This window comes from Crocodylus porosus, unplaced genomic scaffold, assembly GCF_001723895.1.
Source record: "Crocodylus porosus isolate Cpor-Errol unplaced genomic scaffold, CroPor_comp1, whole genome shotgun sequence".
In the NCBI taxonomy this organism is placed as follows: Eukaryota; Metazoa; Chordata; order Crocodylia; family Crocodylidae; genus Crocodylus; species Crocodylus porosus.
The window spans coordinates 43,758,175-43,774,096 of NW_017728948.1; the positions used below are offsets into that span (position 1 = coordinate 43,758,175).

Consider the following 15,922-nt stretch of genomic DNA (forward strand, 5'->3'; position numbering starts at 1 on the left):
TGGCCTGGGTGCCAGGGTTCATATCAGTGGACTTCACGCCCTCCTGGCAGATGTCTCCCCTGATCAGCCACAGGTGTACCTCCTTAGTTCCCAGAGCAGCCACCTTTTTTTTGCCACTGCATGCCTAGCTGGGGTGCCCTACCTTCCCTGCTACTTGCCCAGGACTCTGTTCTATTGCTGTGCAGGTAGCACTCTGGTATTGCCTAGCAGCCCAGTATTGCTTCTGCTCAGCTCCCCCTTGCTGCTTATTCTCCAGGAGGTCATTCTTGCTCTGCTGCCTGTATCTGGTAGCACGCCTTGGTCTGTTGCACCTTTGCCTTATAGTAACAGGAGCCTTGCCCCATGTTACTGGGACACACATTAACCCCAGTTGGATAGCTCTATTCTAAAGGAAACAGACATGTTTTTTCTTCTATGATCATTTTCAAAAAAACATCAACAGATTGACTATATTCTTTTTCCTCCCCCAGCCATTGAAGATGAATTTGATTTTGCCTTGGGAAAACAGACACCAGCTTTCCTAAAGAAGTGTGTTTGTTACATTCGGAAAATTGCCAACATTGAACGTTTTGTTAAAATTCCAGAGATGGGAAAATATATGGATGTAACTTACACAGCCGGAAAATTTATGCGGGATCCAGAAGCCCTTGAGAAACTGATCAAACTCAGGGATGAATTTATTCCAACCATTGTTGCATCATCTAATCTGAGAGTCTATACTTCCATTACTCATTGTGACATGAAACTTGGTTATTCGCAAGATGTGGAGAATCACTACATTGAAGGACTTGGTAAACAGTTTTATGAAGATATGATTGATATAATTCAGGCAACAGTACAACAGAATTTTGACACTGAGACAGACTTGCTTTATGATGAAGTCCTTCAACATTCTTCGTTATGTAAAACATACTCTTCTTTCTATGAGTATAGGTGTGAGGCTCTAAACATAGTTCATAAATACATTCTGCCCAGCAAAGTTGGACACATTAACCCTCTTATCATATATGGAGGACCTTGCACTGGAAAAACCCTTTTGTTAGGCGAAGTAGCAAAGAAGGTAAACAAAAAAAACCATATTTTATATTATGCAAATCTTAGTAGCAGAATTGTATGTAATGCTAGGTAATTCCCATTCTTCCTTATTGTGGCATCAACAGATCTAATATTAGCCCCTGATATGGGAAAAATCTAGTCTTCTGCACATCGCTGAAATTTTATTTGGAAAATAGGCAATGTTGTCCCCAACTCCGTATCATATTTCTTTAAAAAAGTAGTTACACTAGAGCTTTTTAAAATAACTGCAAATACTTTATCCTGTTCCTAGACCACTGATAAGAATGAATTTATGAAATATATAATTTTATTAAAACACATTGTGGCATCCTCTCTCTCCCTTTTCATTTCCTGAGGCCCTTACAGTGTGGCACTATTTAATCATTATCTGGTATTTCATCCTCGTTGCAAATAAAACACATTTTTGAAGTTATGCTAGTTTGTTTCACATCTTTTGAAGAATTTCTCCAGAAATTGTACTTATTTCAAAATTGCAAGGATCATTAGTTCACAGAACACCTTTCCAATAATTAACCAGGTTGTCATATGAAAGTAAAAGAACCACTATTCATATTCCTGTGAATTCATCCCTTCATTTGAAATCATAATTTTATTATTGGAAACCTGGCCCTTATCCACAAATAGACTTTGTGTTCAGTACAGAACATATGTCATGGCCACTTTCATTCAAATAGACAGCCAAAGGAGGAAGAAGGGTAAGTACATACCTTTTAGATAATGGCTTTGAAGTCAGAGTGTAAAACGCAGCAGCCACAGGTGCTTTCATTCAAAAATATGAGGGTGGCACCCACATTTGATGTAATAAGGAAGTTCAGTATCTCAGCCTGAAGGCATACAAATTGACATCATCTACCTTGCAGGAGAGTGCCCTAACCATTTAGGCTGTAGACAGTGCTGGGGTGAGGCATGCTTTCTGCCCTCCTGTTGAAGCTTTGCCAATGTACAATGAGAAGTTCAAGAATCATGGGACTAGAGAAAGAGCACTCACAAGAGGGACTATGACTCCATAGCTCAGTGCCTGATTATGATTTAATAAACCCTAGCAGATCAGGCCTCTAAGGTAACTTTAGGTGCAGGTTGCCTAATATTTGGATACCAAAAGGGCTTAAATAGGAGACTCAGCTGTGCAGATCATTATCTGCCAATGTGGGGTAGTTATCTGAAAATGAAGTGGCAGAACCCTAGCCTTCTCTGGAACTTTAATGGGGAAACCTTTGCTGACAACAAACTTTCAGGTGCCTAGATTTGTAGACTTAGGTGCTTAATTCTATGTGCATCCCATTATAGGAGCCTACGTCCTTTTGCAGAACTTGACTTCAGTGCTTTGGTAGTATGCCTTGGGTTAAAGATGACATATAATCTAGTATTTCATTTGGTCCATACAAATATTACCCTCTCTTAGAACCCCATTATTAAGAACATTTCCACTCAGAAATTGAAAAAAAGAATTTATGCTTTTGAAAAAAGTACTACTATTTCTTAAATTGTAATCAAAATACTATGTTCTGCTGTTGTCCTTCATTTGGTTATGTTACTTTAGACATTAATTAAAACTGTGCTTCTACATTATAGGCTTATATGTGGCTGCAGGAAGAGATGGGACCAGAATCTGACCCTGTGGTAATTACAAGATTTTTGGGATTCACAGAAATGAGTACAGATCTTAAGAATCTGCTTCAAAGTATTTGTGAACAGTTAGCAATTAACTATCGTTGCTTAGTACAAAGTTACCCCAAAAAGATACATGATCTTCGAGATTTGTTTATAAATCTCTTGAATGAATCGTCATTTCACAGACCCCTGGTTATAATATTTGATGCCCTAGAACAGCTTTCAGATAACGATGATGCTAGGAAGCTGTGGTGGCTCCCCATTCACCTTCCCCGTTCAGTACGGATAATCTTATCAACACTGCCGAACAAACATGGGATCCTGCAAAAACTGAGGTGCCTTATTCATGAAGATGACAACTATATTGAGTTGACTGCGAGAGATAGAAAGATGTGTAGCCAAGTGCTGAAACATCAGCTGTTACGAATTAAAAGAAAAGTAACATCAGGGCAACAAATTTATGTCAATGAAGCATTTTCAAAGTGCACATTGCCTATGTTTGTGAACTTAACCTTCAGAGAGGTCAGAAACTGGAGATCTCACAAAGATGTTGATGAGTCCTCCCTTCGTGTTACTGTTCATGAAAGCATAGAGCAGTTATTTTGCTCATTGGAAAGCAAGTGTGGACCAAAACTGTTGTCAAGAGCACTTGGCTACATCACAATGTCTAAATCTGGCCTAAGCGAAATGGAACTGGAAGATATTTTAGCTCTTGATAATAGCGTTATGGATGAACTAAATGAGATTATCAGGCAAAGTAACCCATTGAGGGTACCATACATATACATTGCAAGACTTAAGGAAGGCTTGCATGGCTACTTGATAGAAAGGCAAGTAAAAAATGTAACACTGCTAGTGTGGGCAAATAGGCACCTCTATCTTATTGCCCAAAAACTGTATCTCCACAATGAGGAAGATTTACATGAAATGCATACCAACATGGCAGAGTATTTCCTTGGAGTTTGGTCTGGTGGCCGAAGAAAATCCTTTTACAACAATGATCAATATTTAAATGGTTGCCTTAACAATGATAGAAACATGAATGATGAAGACAAGCACTGTATAGATCAGACTGCTTTTGACAGGCAGTCACCAGAACAGCCATGGGTTTTCCAGTGTAATACACTGGAGCCTGACATCTTTTTTGTCAATCACAGAAAAATGACAGAACTCATACATCACTTGACAAGATGCGGAAGAACAGATGATCTGCTATATGGTGTCATAATGAACTTCAGCTGGCTGTACACAATGATTAAAATAGGGCAGTTTGATAAAGCACTTTCTGATGTAGAATTGGCTTATAACTACTCACAAGAAAAGGAGCTGAAATTTCTAGCAAGCACTTTGCGCAGTATAAAGTTCAAAGTGACAAAATATCCAGGTTCGCTCTCTGCTGAATTGCAACAAAGGCTTCTTCCAGTTGTAAGCTCATTACCTAAACTTAGACATCTCCTTTTAGAATGTGACAAAGATGGGCCTAAATACTGCTCTATTGTTCCTCTACATTCTTCTATGGATGTGACTTACAGCCCTGAACGATTGCCCTTGTCATCCAGTTGCATGCATGTCACTGAAATCTTGCCAACCTTTAATCCAAGTACAGTTATTGCTGCTCTAGAAAATGGCTCCATCAGCACATGGGATGTAGAGACTCGCCAACTATTAAGGCAAATTACAACTGCTCCATCTGTAATTTTAGGAATGAAACTTACTAGTGATGAAAAGTACCTTGTAGTGGCTACAACAAAGAACACACTTTTGATTTATGATAATCTAAATTCCTGTCTTTTGTCTGAAGTAGAAATTAAGGGATCAAAACATTGTGGAGTAGGGGGTGGTTCAAATTTTATAAATGGATTTACATTGTCCATTAATCATGCACTTGCTTGGCTGGAGGCCAGCAAAGATGTTACTGTAATAGACCTACTTTATGGATGGCCTCTTTATCACTTCCACTGCTGGTATGAAGTCACTTGTGTGCAGTGTTCTCCAGATGGAGTCTATGCTTTCTGTGGGCAGTATCTGAATACCACAACAATATTTCATTTAGGCAGTGGAGAGAAGCTGTCTACTGTAACCTCTGAATTTTCCAGTGGATTTGTGAAATTTCTTCTTGTTCTGGACACAGCTCAAGAAATGGTGATGGTGGACAATGAGGGTGGCCTTTCAGTTTGGAATACTGAGGAAATCACAAATCCCCAGCTGACAGATGATTTTGATTGTAGAAGAGAAGACAGTGAAGTTGTCAGCATTGAACTTTCTGAGGACCAAAGTGCAATTTTAGTATGTAAAGCACTCAGTATTGAACTTCTCAACACTAGTGTTTGGAAGGTGGCTGAAAAGTTCAGAGCAAAACACAACGAGCGCTTTATCTCTGCAGTGTTATCCAAAAATGGCAATTGTATAATTGCTTCCATGGAAAATACCTCAGCCATTTTTGTTTGGAGGAGAGACACAGGACAGTGCATGGCAAGCTTACAGGAAATCTCAGGAACCATAGTCAAACTAATTAAATCAAATCACCATAATATGCTGCTATCCTTATCCACTAGTGGTGTTCTTTCCATTTGGGATATAGATATCATAACTGCTATGTCCAACATTGACAAATCTGGCAAACCCATTCAGAGACTAATATTGCCTGCCAGAGGTGAGGTAATTTATACATTGGATGGATCAGAAGCTGTTCATAAGTGGAACTTTAGCACTGGATTCATTGAAGCTGTGTTCAAGCATGAAGGTATTGTTGAAAACTGTGTGCTGACCTCTTCTGGAGAAATTATGGTTACATCAGATGACAAATGTAGCCAGTATGTATGGCATGCTGTTAGTGGTGAAAATATCTTCCGCATTAATGGGCAGAGGATATCCCAGTTGATGATTACTCATAATGATCAGTTTGTTGTCTCACTCTGTGAACAAAATGCATCCAGAGTTTGGCGGCTGGCTACAGGACACAGAGTTTGTAATATTCTAGTTGCCTTACAGAATGCATTTATAACTAGTGCAAATACATTTGTAGTTGGAATGACAAAGAATAAAGTGTTGGCAGTAAGTCTCTGGACAGGAAGCATAACCAAGAAGTTTTGTTGTGATGATGGGACAACCATTGTTGATATTAAACTGATTCCAGACTGTCCAGATGTTGTTGTATTTATAACATCTACTGAAACCGTGAACATCTGGAGTCTAACAGAGGAAGTAATCTGCAGACGTGTACAACTGCCTAACAATTTCCTAAAAAATTTAGAAGACTTTGAAATATCCCCCAATGGGAAGGTAGGAATTATATCCCGTGGTGATGAGAACATCAACGTGCTCGATTTACAAAGTGGCAAACTTCGTGTAGTGCATGCCCCTGGCATTATCTGGCGGCAAAGGCTGTCTCGTGATGGGCGTTACCTCGTGTACATCTGTTTTCGTAGTGAAGATGATGACGATAATGGTGCAGTCTCTAGCTTAACTGTAATGAGACTTGCAGATGGTAAAAATATCGGTGCCTGTTCCCTTTACAAAAATCCAACTTTTCTTGCACTCTCTCAGAGGCATTTGAATATTATTGTAGGCTTTGATGATGGAAGCATAGGTACTTACACTGTAGTGGATCGAGTAGATGCCACACTGAAAATTAAAATTGCTACTTCAAATAGCCGTCAAATTTTCAACAACGCAACACAAGTGATTAGGCCTAAATGTCACAATTATAGCTTCAAAGCAACTGCAGACTGTATTTGGAGAGAGTCCACTGAGGTCTTTACAAGAGATAGCCCCATCACGGTGACAGACCCCGAAGCAAGTGAAGCAACACCAACCAAAAAACACAATTATTGCTATGACAGAGTGTGCTCAGCCATAGATTGCAGAACACACAATTTTGCTGCTGACAACTGATCATATGCTTGAGCTAGTTTATCTTAATACATAATATATGTGTATAGACTTGTCTTCTGTTTCAGAAATAAACAACAGTGCATTTCTTGAAAAACTAAAACAGCAGAGGGCCATTTTTAGCAACAGTTGTTCTAACATTTGTGTAAACAATAAATGCAAAGCAAATGTTTAATCAATGGGCTGCAGGGTTTTTAAAATTTTGGAATATAAGAGTTAGTCCAAGATTTCATCCAGGGCCTTGACTAAAAATTTCTAGCAATACTATTACAATTGTTAAACTACTACAGGTGTTAGAATATCTTATTTTGGAGTTGACAGTACTTTAACTAGACATAAGACTCCCCTTAATGGGAAGAGGAGGCAAAACTTTTTTATAGTCCAGGTAACCTGGGTGTGGACAAAGCTAAATCTACTACTGACCTTGGTTTATAAACCTACTTGCAAAAATGTTTTTCTGCTTGATGGTGCAATGACAAAATGTCATCTGCCAACCTGGAACACTTGATACATTCCATCATCATTTAAAAATAAATAGCTACTAATTTTTTTAATTGGGATTAACCTTTGGTTTGAAAGGAGTGGGAGCTAATGAGCAAACAAGTCAGCATGTGATATTTATCAGATAAATTGGTCTTTATCTAAACGAACAAAAAATTACATGCAGGGATTTCTGGCTTCTGAATTCTGATAAAAAATATAAAAACTCCTTACAGTATTACCTAAGTCATAATAGAAGTTGAACACTGAAACTGTTGTTTTTATGTCTCTTTCACTGTGCTTATTAGTACTGGATAAAAAGAATATATTTTCAAAGAGAAAGGGCATTATAGATAAACAGTCAGATACCTGTTCACTTCTCTTTATGTTAAACGGTTACTATTCTGCCAGTTACGTGAAATTTTGAAATATCTCATAAATCCCTGCAGTAGTCTTAAAAGAAAGCATTCAGACATGCCATACATTAATCTTGATAACATTTGCCTTACTATCATTCTTATTTTTTCCTGTGTTAAAACACAGATCAAATGACCAAATACTCTGGGACTAACAGAATATGCCTGCATACATGCTGAAATATTCCATATAACCTAAAGGTTTTCCAAAGGTTCTTTACTGTTCCAATTTGTAATGGATTTCTTACTTCTACATACCCTTAATATGCTTCTTTATGTTTCACTTCCCACTTTACACCTATTCTGAGCCTTTTGTACAGTTTTATCAATTTCAGGACAGAAATTGTTAAATATTGTCAACTATTTTTAAGAGAAACACTCTCACCTCAGTAAAATAAATGGCTGTTAACACCTAAATGGTGTGCAGTCTTTCTCCCCTATACTTACCTTAAACATGGCATGTCCTTGAAAAACTTTTCAGAGGATTTCAGTAAAACAACATTTTCTTTTGTGGAAGTTAGAACTCCATGCCACAAAATTTCCAAGAAATGAATGCTAACCTAGGGGTTTAATGTAGTGTGTGAATGTGCTATGTAAAAGCCAATATAGTATAATAAGTGACTTGAATGACTTTTCCTAACTTGTTTGCAACTAATAGATCATATTGAATGTTTTTATGTAAACTTTGTATTGTTGGGAAAATTACCCAATCAGAGAGTTATATTTTCATAAATGTTGAATTTAGTTAAAATTTTGTTACAGAGTTGTTAAATTAGAAATCTATTGCAGTCTTCAAACAATATACAGTCTTGTGTATGCATTGTTTGTATGAATAAACTAAGTAAACACACTAGTATGCATGCAGTTTTATCTTTAAAGAAAGTTCAAAATGGGGATTGAATTTTACATCAGTTGATGTAAATCAACAAAGCTCCAATGGAACATAAGGACATTACATGAAATATCAGCTATGAATTGGCTATCTGAATAACAGTAAATTTCACTCCTGACAAATACTAAGCTACTGAGCAGTTATAGGTTTATGGGGCCATATTCAAAATAAATAAGGGTATATACATGAGGGAGCTTAGGCACCTAACTCTCGCTTTAGATGCCTAAGTCTAAAGCTCAGGCACTCTTGGGGCCCTAGCATTCACAAAGTCCTATTCAGATGCTGTCTGTCCATTAGAACAGTAGACATCCTCAACTTTTACAGACTCAAGGCACCCTTGCAAAATGCCAGCTCTTAGGACTCCTATACACATGCATGGAGCCTGGAAATCCACCATGTCAAAGCAGTCTGCTAGAGTGTAAAAACTGGCGTGCTACAGCAGCCTTCCTTGTCATGTGCATCAGCATCACCGTGCGTCTCTGTGCTGAAAAAAAATGGCAGCGGCAGTGTGCTTTGAAATAAAAAGTGTTCAATGAGCTTTAGTTCAAAGTGCCCTACTGCCATTTTTTCAGCACAGGGATACATCGTGACGCTGATACATGTGATTAAAAGCACCAGGCACCATTTCCCACAGTACATGTAAAAATGCCCTTAGACAGAGGTGACACGTAGGGGGTACAAGGGGGTGCATGTGCACCCCCTGAGAGTGCCAGTGTACTCCCTGTCAGGCCATGCTCCCTGTTTAGCCAGCAGGCAGTGGGGCAGGCAGGAGCACCAGTGCCCCCCCTGCGAGCGCCAGCCAGGGAGCAGGGCTGCCAGCAAAAGTGGTCACAGGGGTTCCAGAAGGGGCATAGCCGCTTTTACAGTGAGATCGGCCGCCAGGAGACTCCTCCACCCCCACCGCCGGTCAGTGGGATCGGTCACCAGGGGACCTCCCCAGTCAGTGGGATCGGCTGCTGACTGGTGTCGGGGGGGGCATGTGCCTCCCCTAAGTCAAGAGGCATCAGACACCTGTGCCCTTAGGTTTCACCCTTTTTTTCAGTGTAGAAAAATAAAGCAATTATTCTGTTGCAGAGAACAATTGCTGCACTGCTGTGACATCTTGGCTGAGAATCACTGCATTAAAAATACCTGAAGGATAGATATAATAAATGATATAATGTACCTAACAGGTAGGTACTATAAGTGTTCAGCCACAGTCCTGAACAGGGCGCTACCTAAGCTAGAAATCACCAAGAACGTGGATGTCTTTGAAATCCCACCTCTCTGAAGTTTAGGCATCTCATTCAGGTCTGCAGCACTGAAAAGTAGCTATCTATTTTCACCCTCCTCACCCAGGCTTGCTGCCTGGCCCCTGCCATGTGCCCTCCTGCTGCCTATCCCTCTGTGTCTGTGCCTACTCCCTATTCCTCTGCCCTGGGCAGAGCTGGGAGGAGGGAAGTGTGCTGAATGCAGGAGAAAAATGGTAGGAAACAAAGTCTTACCTGCTACAGCACAGTCCAGGGATTTGAGGCCCTCACTGCAGGGAGGAGGCAGAGGCCTTTCCTCAGCCTCAACACCCCAACCTCCCCCGTGGGAGACTACTAGAACAGGTATGAAGTTAACCTTCTCAAAGCTGCTGCTAAATGGTATGTGGAATAAGACTATATGTGGAATGAGAGAAAGGGGTAAGGGAGCAGTGGGAGGGGTCTTGCTCCTTGCTCTCCACCACTGCTTTCCCCACCACAGCCCTGAAGGGGAACAAATTTAAGAGAACCTTCCACTAATTAGGTTCCATACATGGAATATCATAACACATTTATATGTTTCCATGCATTGAATCTAACTACTGGGGAGGTCATGTTATTGGCCAAAATAATGTATCTGCTTCTACCCAACCTAATGGTCTTACTAAGTATGCTATGAAGAAGTCTCACATAATGGAGAATTCTCCCCAAGAAAATTAATTTAGGCTTCAGCTGAAAAATATAGTTCTGGGAAATTAGGGAAATTGGACTCAAATTTGAAAGTGGAGTCTTTCAGTAAAAAGTGGAAGCTAAGCACATGTGAATTTAGAATTTTAGAATGGGGTGCCAACGTGAAACAACACATTTTCTGCAGTTAAAAATAAACTAGATGCTTTACTAATACGCTAGGGGCCTAAGGCTGAATTATTCAGTTTAAGGTTCAAGCAAAAACAAACATAACTTCATTGATGTAAGTTCAAAACAAGGGCTGTGCAACAGGAGCACCTAACCAACAATAGAATTGCAGAACAAAGGATAGATTGATTGGTGGAACCTCAAGACCATTTAAAAGAAGCGTGGGTCATTAACACCTATGGAAGGAAGAGTTTAGGAGAACCAGACAGATTACAATGAGCCATGAAAGCAATTGACTTGACGCCATCAGCACTGCCCAACTAGAAATACTGCCACAACCAGGCAGGTGATTTTAAACTTTGGGTAAAGAAGGAATGAAAGCAGGGTGCAAGTGCACCCCACCTGGATCTAACCCTGAAGCCATGCCCGAGTCATCCAGAGAAAGTTGTATGCCTTCTACACAATGTTTTCTATGGGACAGTCTGAATAGAGAAGTAGTCTACTGATCCAACTTGTAGAAACATAAAACTTGGAAGGATTGCAAACACTATAGATGGGATAATTAGGGTAATTTTAGGTGGCTTCTGGAGTTCTTAACCCCTGGATTGGCTGCATATTAGCTCCTTTATGTGACTTAAACCCTTTGTTGTATGGCTTAAAGCGCTCAAAGTTATGCCACTTCAGGGCAGGATTCTCTCTAATCCACATAACTGCGCTCTTGTTTGATTAAGGTGTGGCCACTCCCCACAGTTATTCTGTCCAACTTGACGTCTTCCAGTATGCCGGGATGCTCCAGGGCTATAGCATGGGCTTTGCCTGGCAGGAGCAGCAAGTCAGTGCTCTCTATGGAAAAGTCTGCCCAGCTGGAGCAGTGAGCTGGTCCAGGCAGCAGTCCCCTGGACACACTGGGCAGAGCAAGTACTGCAGGCCCTGGAGCTCCCAGGGGCCACAATGCTTCCCGCCACTGCCCAGACTAGCACTCACTGCACCTGCTGGGCTGAGCCAGTGCCATAGCCCTGGAGCGCCCAGTAGCCACAGTTCCTCTTGTCTCCCCCATTAACAGTGCATGCCCCCGGCAGCTGGGAGGGCACGGCTCTGCTGGTGGTGGCAGGAGCACAGCAGTGGCAGTGGGAGCATGGCAGCAGTGAGCTCCCACAGACACCACTGGCACATTCAGCAGTGGCAGGGAGGGGAGGTGGAAAGCATCAACTGAGGGTCAGTGACCACCTGCAGGCACCACTGGTGGCAGTGGCCAGTGGGGATTGCTGACCACCCACAGATGCCATCAGTGGCAGGGTAGTAAGCAGCAACTGCCCACAAGCGCTGGGCAGGGGGTGCACTGCCATGCTCAGGGTGTGCACCCCCTACACGTTGCCCTGGTCCCACCACCCCACATCCAGCATGCCTCCCAGCCACAGGTGCAGCATCAGGTCCTGAGGTTGGTTGGGATGCTTCAACCACCTTTTACCCCACAGATTGAAAACGGCTCACATTTAGAAGGCTCAAAGAGTTTTTAATCACAAAAAAACACAAGGAACATTATGGGAACATTATGGGTTGCTGCCTCTGCCTCAGAACATGCGTAGCTCCTAATCCTGCCCCTGCTCGCCAAGCCCTTAACATTCAAAAGGAACTTGATTAACTGGAGAACTGTTATAGACAACAAAATGAAATTCAGCAAGGACCAATGCAGATGCTACACAAAGAAAAGGCAGATGCAAAAGACAGAACAGGGAATTACTGGCTTGGCAGTACTACATACAGAGGACATAGGGGTTATGGTAGATTTCAAACTCAGCATGAATCAGGAATAAAACCTCACAATAATATTTGGGATTTCATCAATAGAAGCATTGCAGGCAAGGCACACAAGGTGATAGTTCCACTTGGTGTTGATTAGGCCTCTCCTGGAGAACTTGTCCTAAGAAGAATTTAGACAAAATAGAGAAGATCCAGAGGTGAACAACAAAGATGCTGAAGGGATTGATATGCAAGCGATGTGAAACAAAAAGTTGAAGGTATTAGGTATGTTTAGCTAAGAGAAAAGATTAAAGGGAGGCATCATGGCAGTTTTCAAATATTTGAAAGACTGCCATAAAGAAGATGAAGAAAACAGTTATCATAAGCTATGCAGGGTAAGACAAGAGGCAATGGGTTTAAAATACAGAACGATTTAGATTATATCTCAGGAAAGAAAATTCCTAACTGGAAGTGTAATAATTCAGTGGAAGGAATTGCCTATAGAATTGGGAGGCCTCCAAAAGAGGCTGGACAGGAAATGAAGCTTACTCTGTGCACAATGAAAAGCTGGTATTATTCTTGTTTTGAGATGCTAGATTATGATTTGCTGAAACATGGAAGGAATCACAACCCCCTCACTCTCACTGAAAGTAATTGTATGCTAAAATATGAGACACCCTGGTGATTGAGAAACTATCCCATCAGGTTAGTTTATTACAAAAGAGATAATAGAGGGATAGGCAGGAAAGGTTCTTTGAAAAGATGTGGTATATTTTATTAGACCAACTGAGTTGTTGGAAAAAAGTTTTTGGCAAGCTTTCAGGTGCAGTCACCCTTCTTCAGGCATAAGGAATCTCTACTGGTCTGAGACTCCAAGGAATGAGAGAAGCTAAAGGTGTGGTAGGCTGTCAGCGAGAATGTAAATAAGTAAACATTAGAAAGACAAAAGGTAAGGCAGAGAAGGAGGGAGGAAAAAGAAAAAACCCAGCAATAGAGAAATAGAAATTCAGAAATAGAGATTCTGTCCCTGATCTACACAAAATCACAGCCAATAAGCCAGTCAGTCCCTGGCCAGATTCTTTGCTCATTAATGAATATTGATTTATGTATATATTCATTATATTGATAGTACAGACATGGTAAGTGATAAGAACTGGTGCATATGATTTCCTTTGTAAAATTGGCATAACACAAATATCATCCCAGTCCTCTATATTGCTCCTGCAATTAAGTTTTGTTTCTATAGGTGTCTTTAAAAAACATCAAGAAGAGGCTGCTAGGCATATATCCAGGGATGTTTATGAACAGTCAAGTCTGCAGCTCCTCAGGGGAGTGGTCTAGATGACCACTGAGGTTCTTTCCAGCCCTATGAGTCTATGGAGTCTCCAGTAACAGACATTAGCCCACCAGCAGGAGACAGTCAATAGCACTGCAGGGACTGCTCTAATTTGCAATAGTGACCGATTTGAACTCAGAGAAGACTAAGACACAAAGGGAATGTCTACATGAGATATTAACTGGACAGGAGACTAATTAACTCTGCTGTAAACATCTTGGCATCCAGACATGTGGCCCATTTATGCAACAAGAAACTAATAAACTCCACAACTTGTAAATACAGTTACTATCCTGCTGCAGTTTTTAAGTCCACAGCACCACATGTGTAGACATTGACGCGGCTGACTGAGGCACAAGGGTGCTTCACTGTGGGGCTGCCTGCCAGCTAGCCTCACACTTCTTCTTTTGTATGACATTTTAGGATTACAGCATTCATAGATTAGTATCTGAATTTGATAACCATTCAACTGCTTCAGGGGTAGCTGCATGAATTGATTTTACATCACCATTAAAAGATTTAACTGGGTAATTGTTCACAATGTGTTGTACTGTCTGAAAAATTGCACCACAATCACAACCCGGGCTGTCTTTGATTCTTCATTTATAGAGTAGGTGTCCACATTTTGTACGAAGTGTCCAGATGTGATTTAGGGAGGACCAAATCTTTCTCAGCAGGTCAAATCCTGGCTGGGGAATTGTAGGGTCACTGACTATGTATTTCTGCAATAAGTCGGTATTTGCCCAGGCTTCCTTTGTGCTGCAGCCAGGCCTTCCACAGCATGGCTCATTGTGCTGTGGTCTCCAGTGCACATTCAAACAGCGTGCCCGAAAGCAATAAACTCTGGCATAATATGTATCAGAGTTTATTGCTGCATACTAACAGCACAAGTAGACATGGCAAGAGCTGCCTTAAAGCATAGAACTGCAACCCTTACACTAGATTGTAAACTCTTTAGAGAAGGGCTCATGCCATTTTATATATTTGTGTAATACATCATACAATCCTTTAGACACTACTAAAGTAAACATAAAGTAACACTTAAGCAGGGGGGAGGTGTTTATGTAGGAAAGATGGTCCCTACCATTCTGGCCATAAGTCTGCACATGTAAAGCTGAGGCCTTGTATCTGAGCAAAATATGTAAAACCCTCAGGCCTGATTGGCTAGAGGGAACAAAGGCTTTTCAGGCACATTGGTTAGGAGAAAGACTGGAGTGTGGCACTGCCTCACTGGACAAGGCCAGGGAGCTGTCATGCAAAGGGATATAAGGTCAGCTAGGCTGGTTTGGGTGAGAGAAGCTGCTAGGGGCTGCCAAAGAGTGAAGTCTCCTCCAAGGGAGAAGCAATCTGCATATAGCAAAAGGGGAAACAGGTAGAGGAGACAGGTAGAGGATTGTCCCAGGGTCTGGGAACTCCTCTCTCCTCCTTTTCTTCCCCCTTTTCTAAAGATAACAGGGATTAATACCCGGGCAGAGGGTATTGGTTCCACCCCAAGCCCCCCAGCCCTGCTCGTGCCCCTCACTCCCCACCCACAGTCCCCCAGCCCTGCCAGTGCCCCTTGCTCCCCACACCCACAGCCCCACTGGTGCCCCTCACTACCCAACCACAACCCCCTATCCTTTCTGGTGCCCCTCACACCCCACCTGTAGTCCCCAGCTCTGCCAGATGGGGCCTCCAGCTGCCAGGTCCACAGTCCCCTGCCCCCTGCAGCAGCACCTAAGCCATGGCTGCAGCCCTGGGAGGTGGTGGCTGCTGCAGCCCAAGCAGGAAGCCCAGCTCCCCTTTCCCCACAGGCAGCATGGCCAGAGAGGAGCCAGGGGGGCGTGGTGAAGGGGCAAATGCCCACTTCAGGCTCAGGCTCCCCATCCTGCTGCCTTCTCCCTGAGGCCTCCATAGCCTGTTGGGCAGGATCCAGCACAGCAGGGCAGAGTGGGACTGGGGGAAAGCTTGCTGAGCCTGTGCAGGCTCCTCACTGCCCTGGCAACATGCCCCCTGCCCACTCCAGAGCAGTGAGGGGCATAACCCTGCAGTGCTACCCCCACTGCTCTGGGGTGGGCAGAGGACACATTGCCAGGGAGTGAGGGGCTTGCAGATGTTGCAAAAAGCTTCCCTGCCCAGTCCCACTCTGCCCTGCCCTGCCCTGCCATGCCATGCCAGGACCCACCTGCTGGGCTGCAGAGGCCCCAGAAAGACGGCAGAAGGTAGGGAGCCTGAGCCTGCAGTGGGCAGCCTACCCCTGCCCTGCACACATATCTGGGGGGCACATTACCCCTTGCCCTCCTGGGACCACGTGCAATGGTGGAGAGCTGGCCCCACCCTCCATGCCCCCCAGATGAGCCTCCCATAGTCCCATCCTGCTCCCTGCTGAGGCCCCAAGCCCCATGCACTACCCAGCTGG

At 42.5% G+C, this 15,922-nt stretch overlaps 1 protein-coding gene across 1 annotated transcript in view; it reads left to right on the forward strand.

Moving 5' to 3' along the window:
• The window catches only part of NWD2 (NACHT and WD repeat domain containing 2), an 84,655-nt gene extending 76,327 nt beyond the window's left edge, over positions 1-8,328 (forward strand). The window contains exons 6-7 of the mRNA XM_019552578.1: positions 471-1,060; positions 2,650-8,328. Of these exons, the coding sequence (XP_019408123.1) occupies positions 471-1,060; positions 2,650-6,582 (4,523 nt within the window). The 3' untranslated portion in view covers positions 6,583-8,328. The remainder of the gene's footprint in view (positions 1-470; positions 1,061-2,649) is intronic.
• Positions 8,329-15,922: the final 7,594 nt, after the last annotated feature.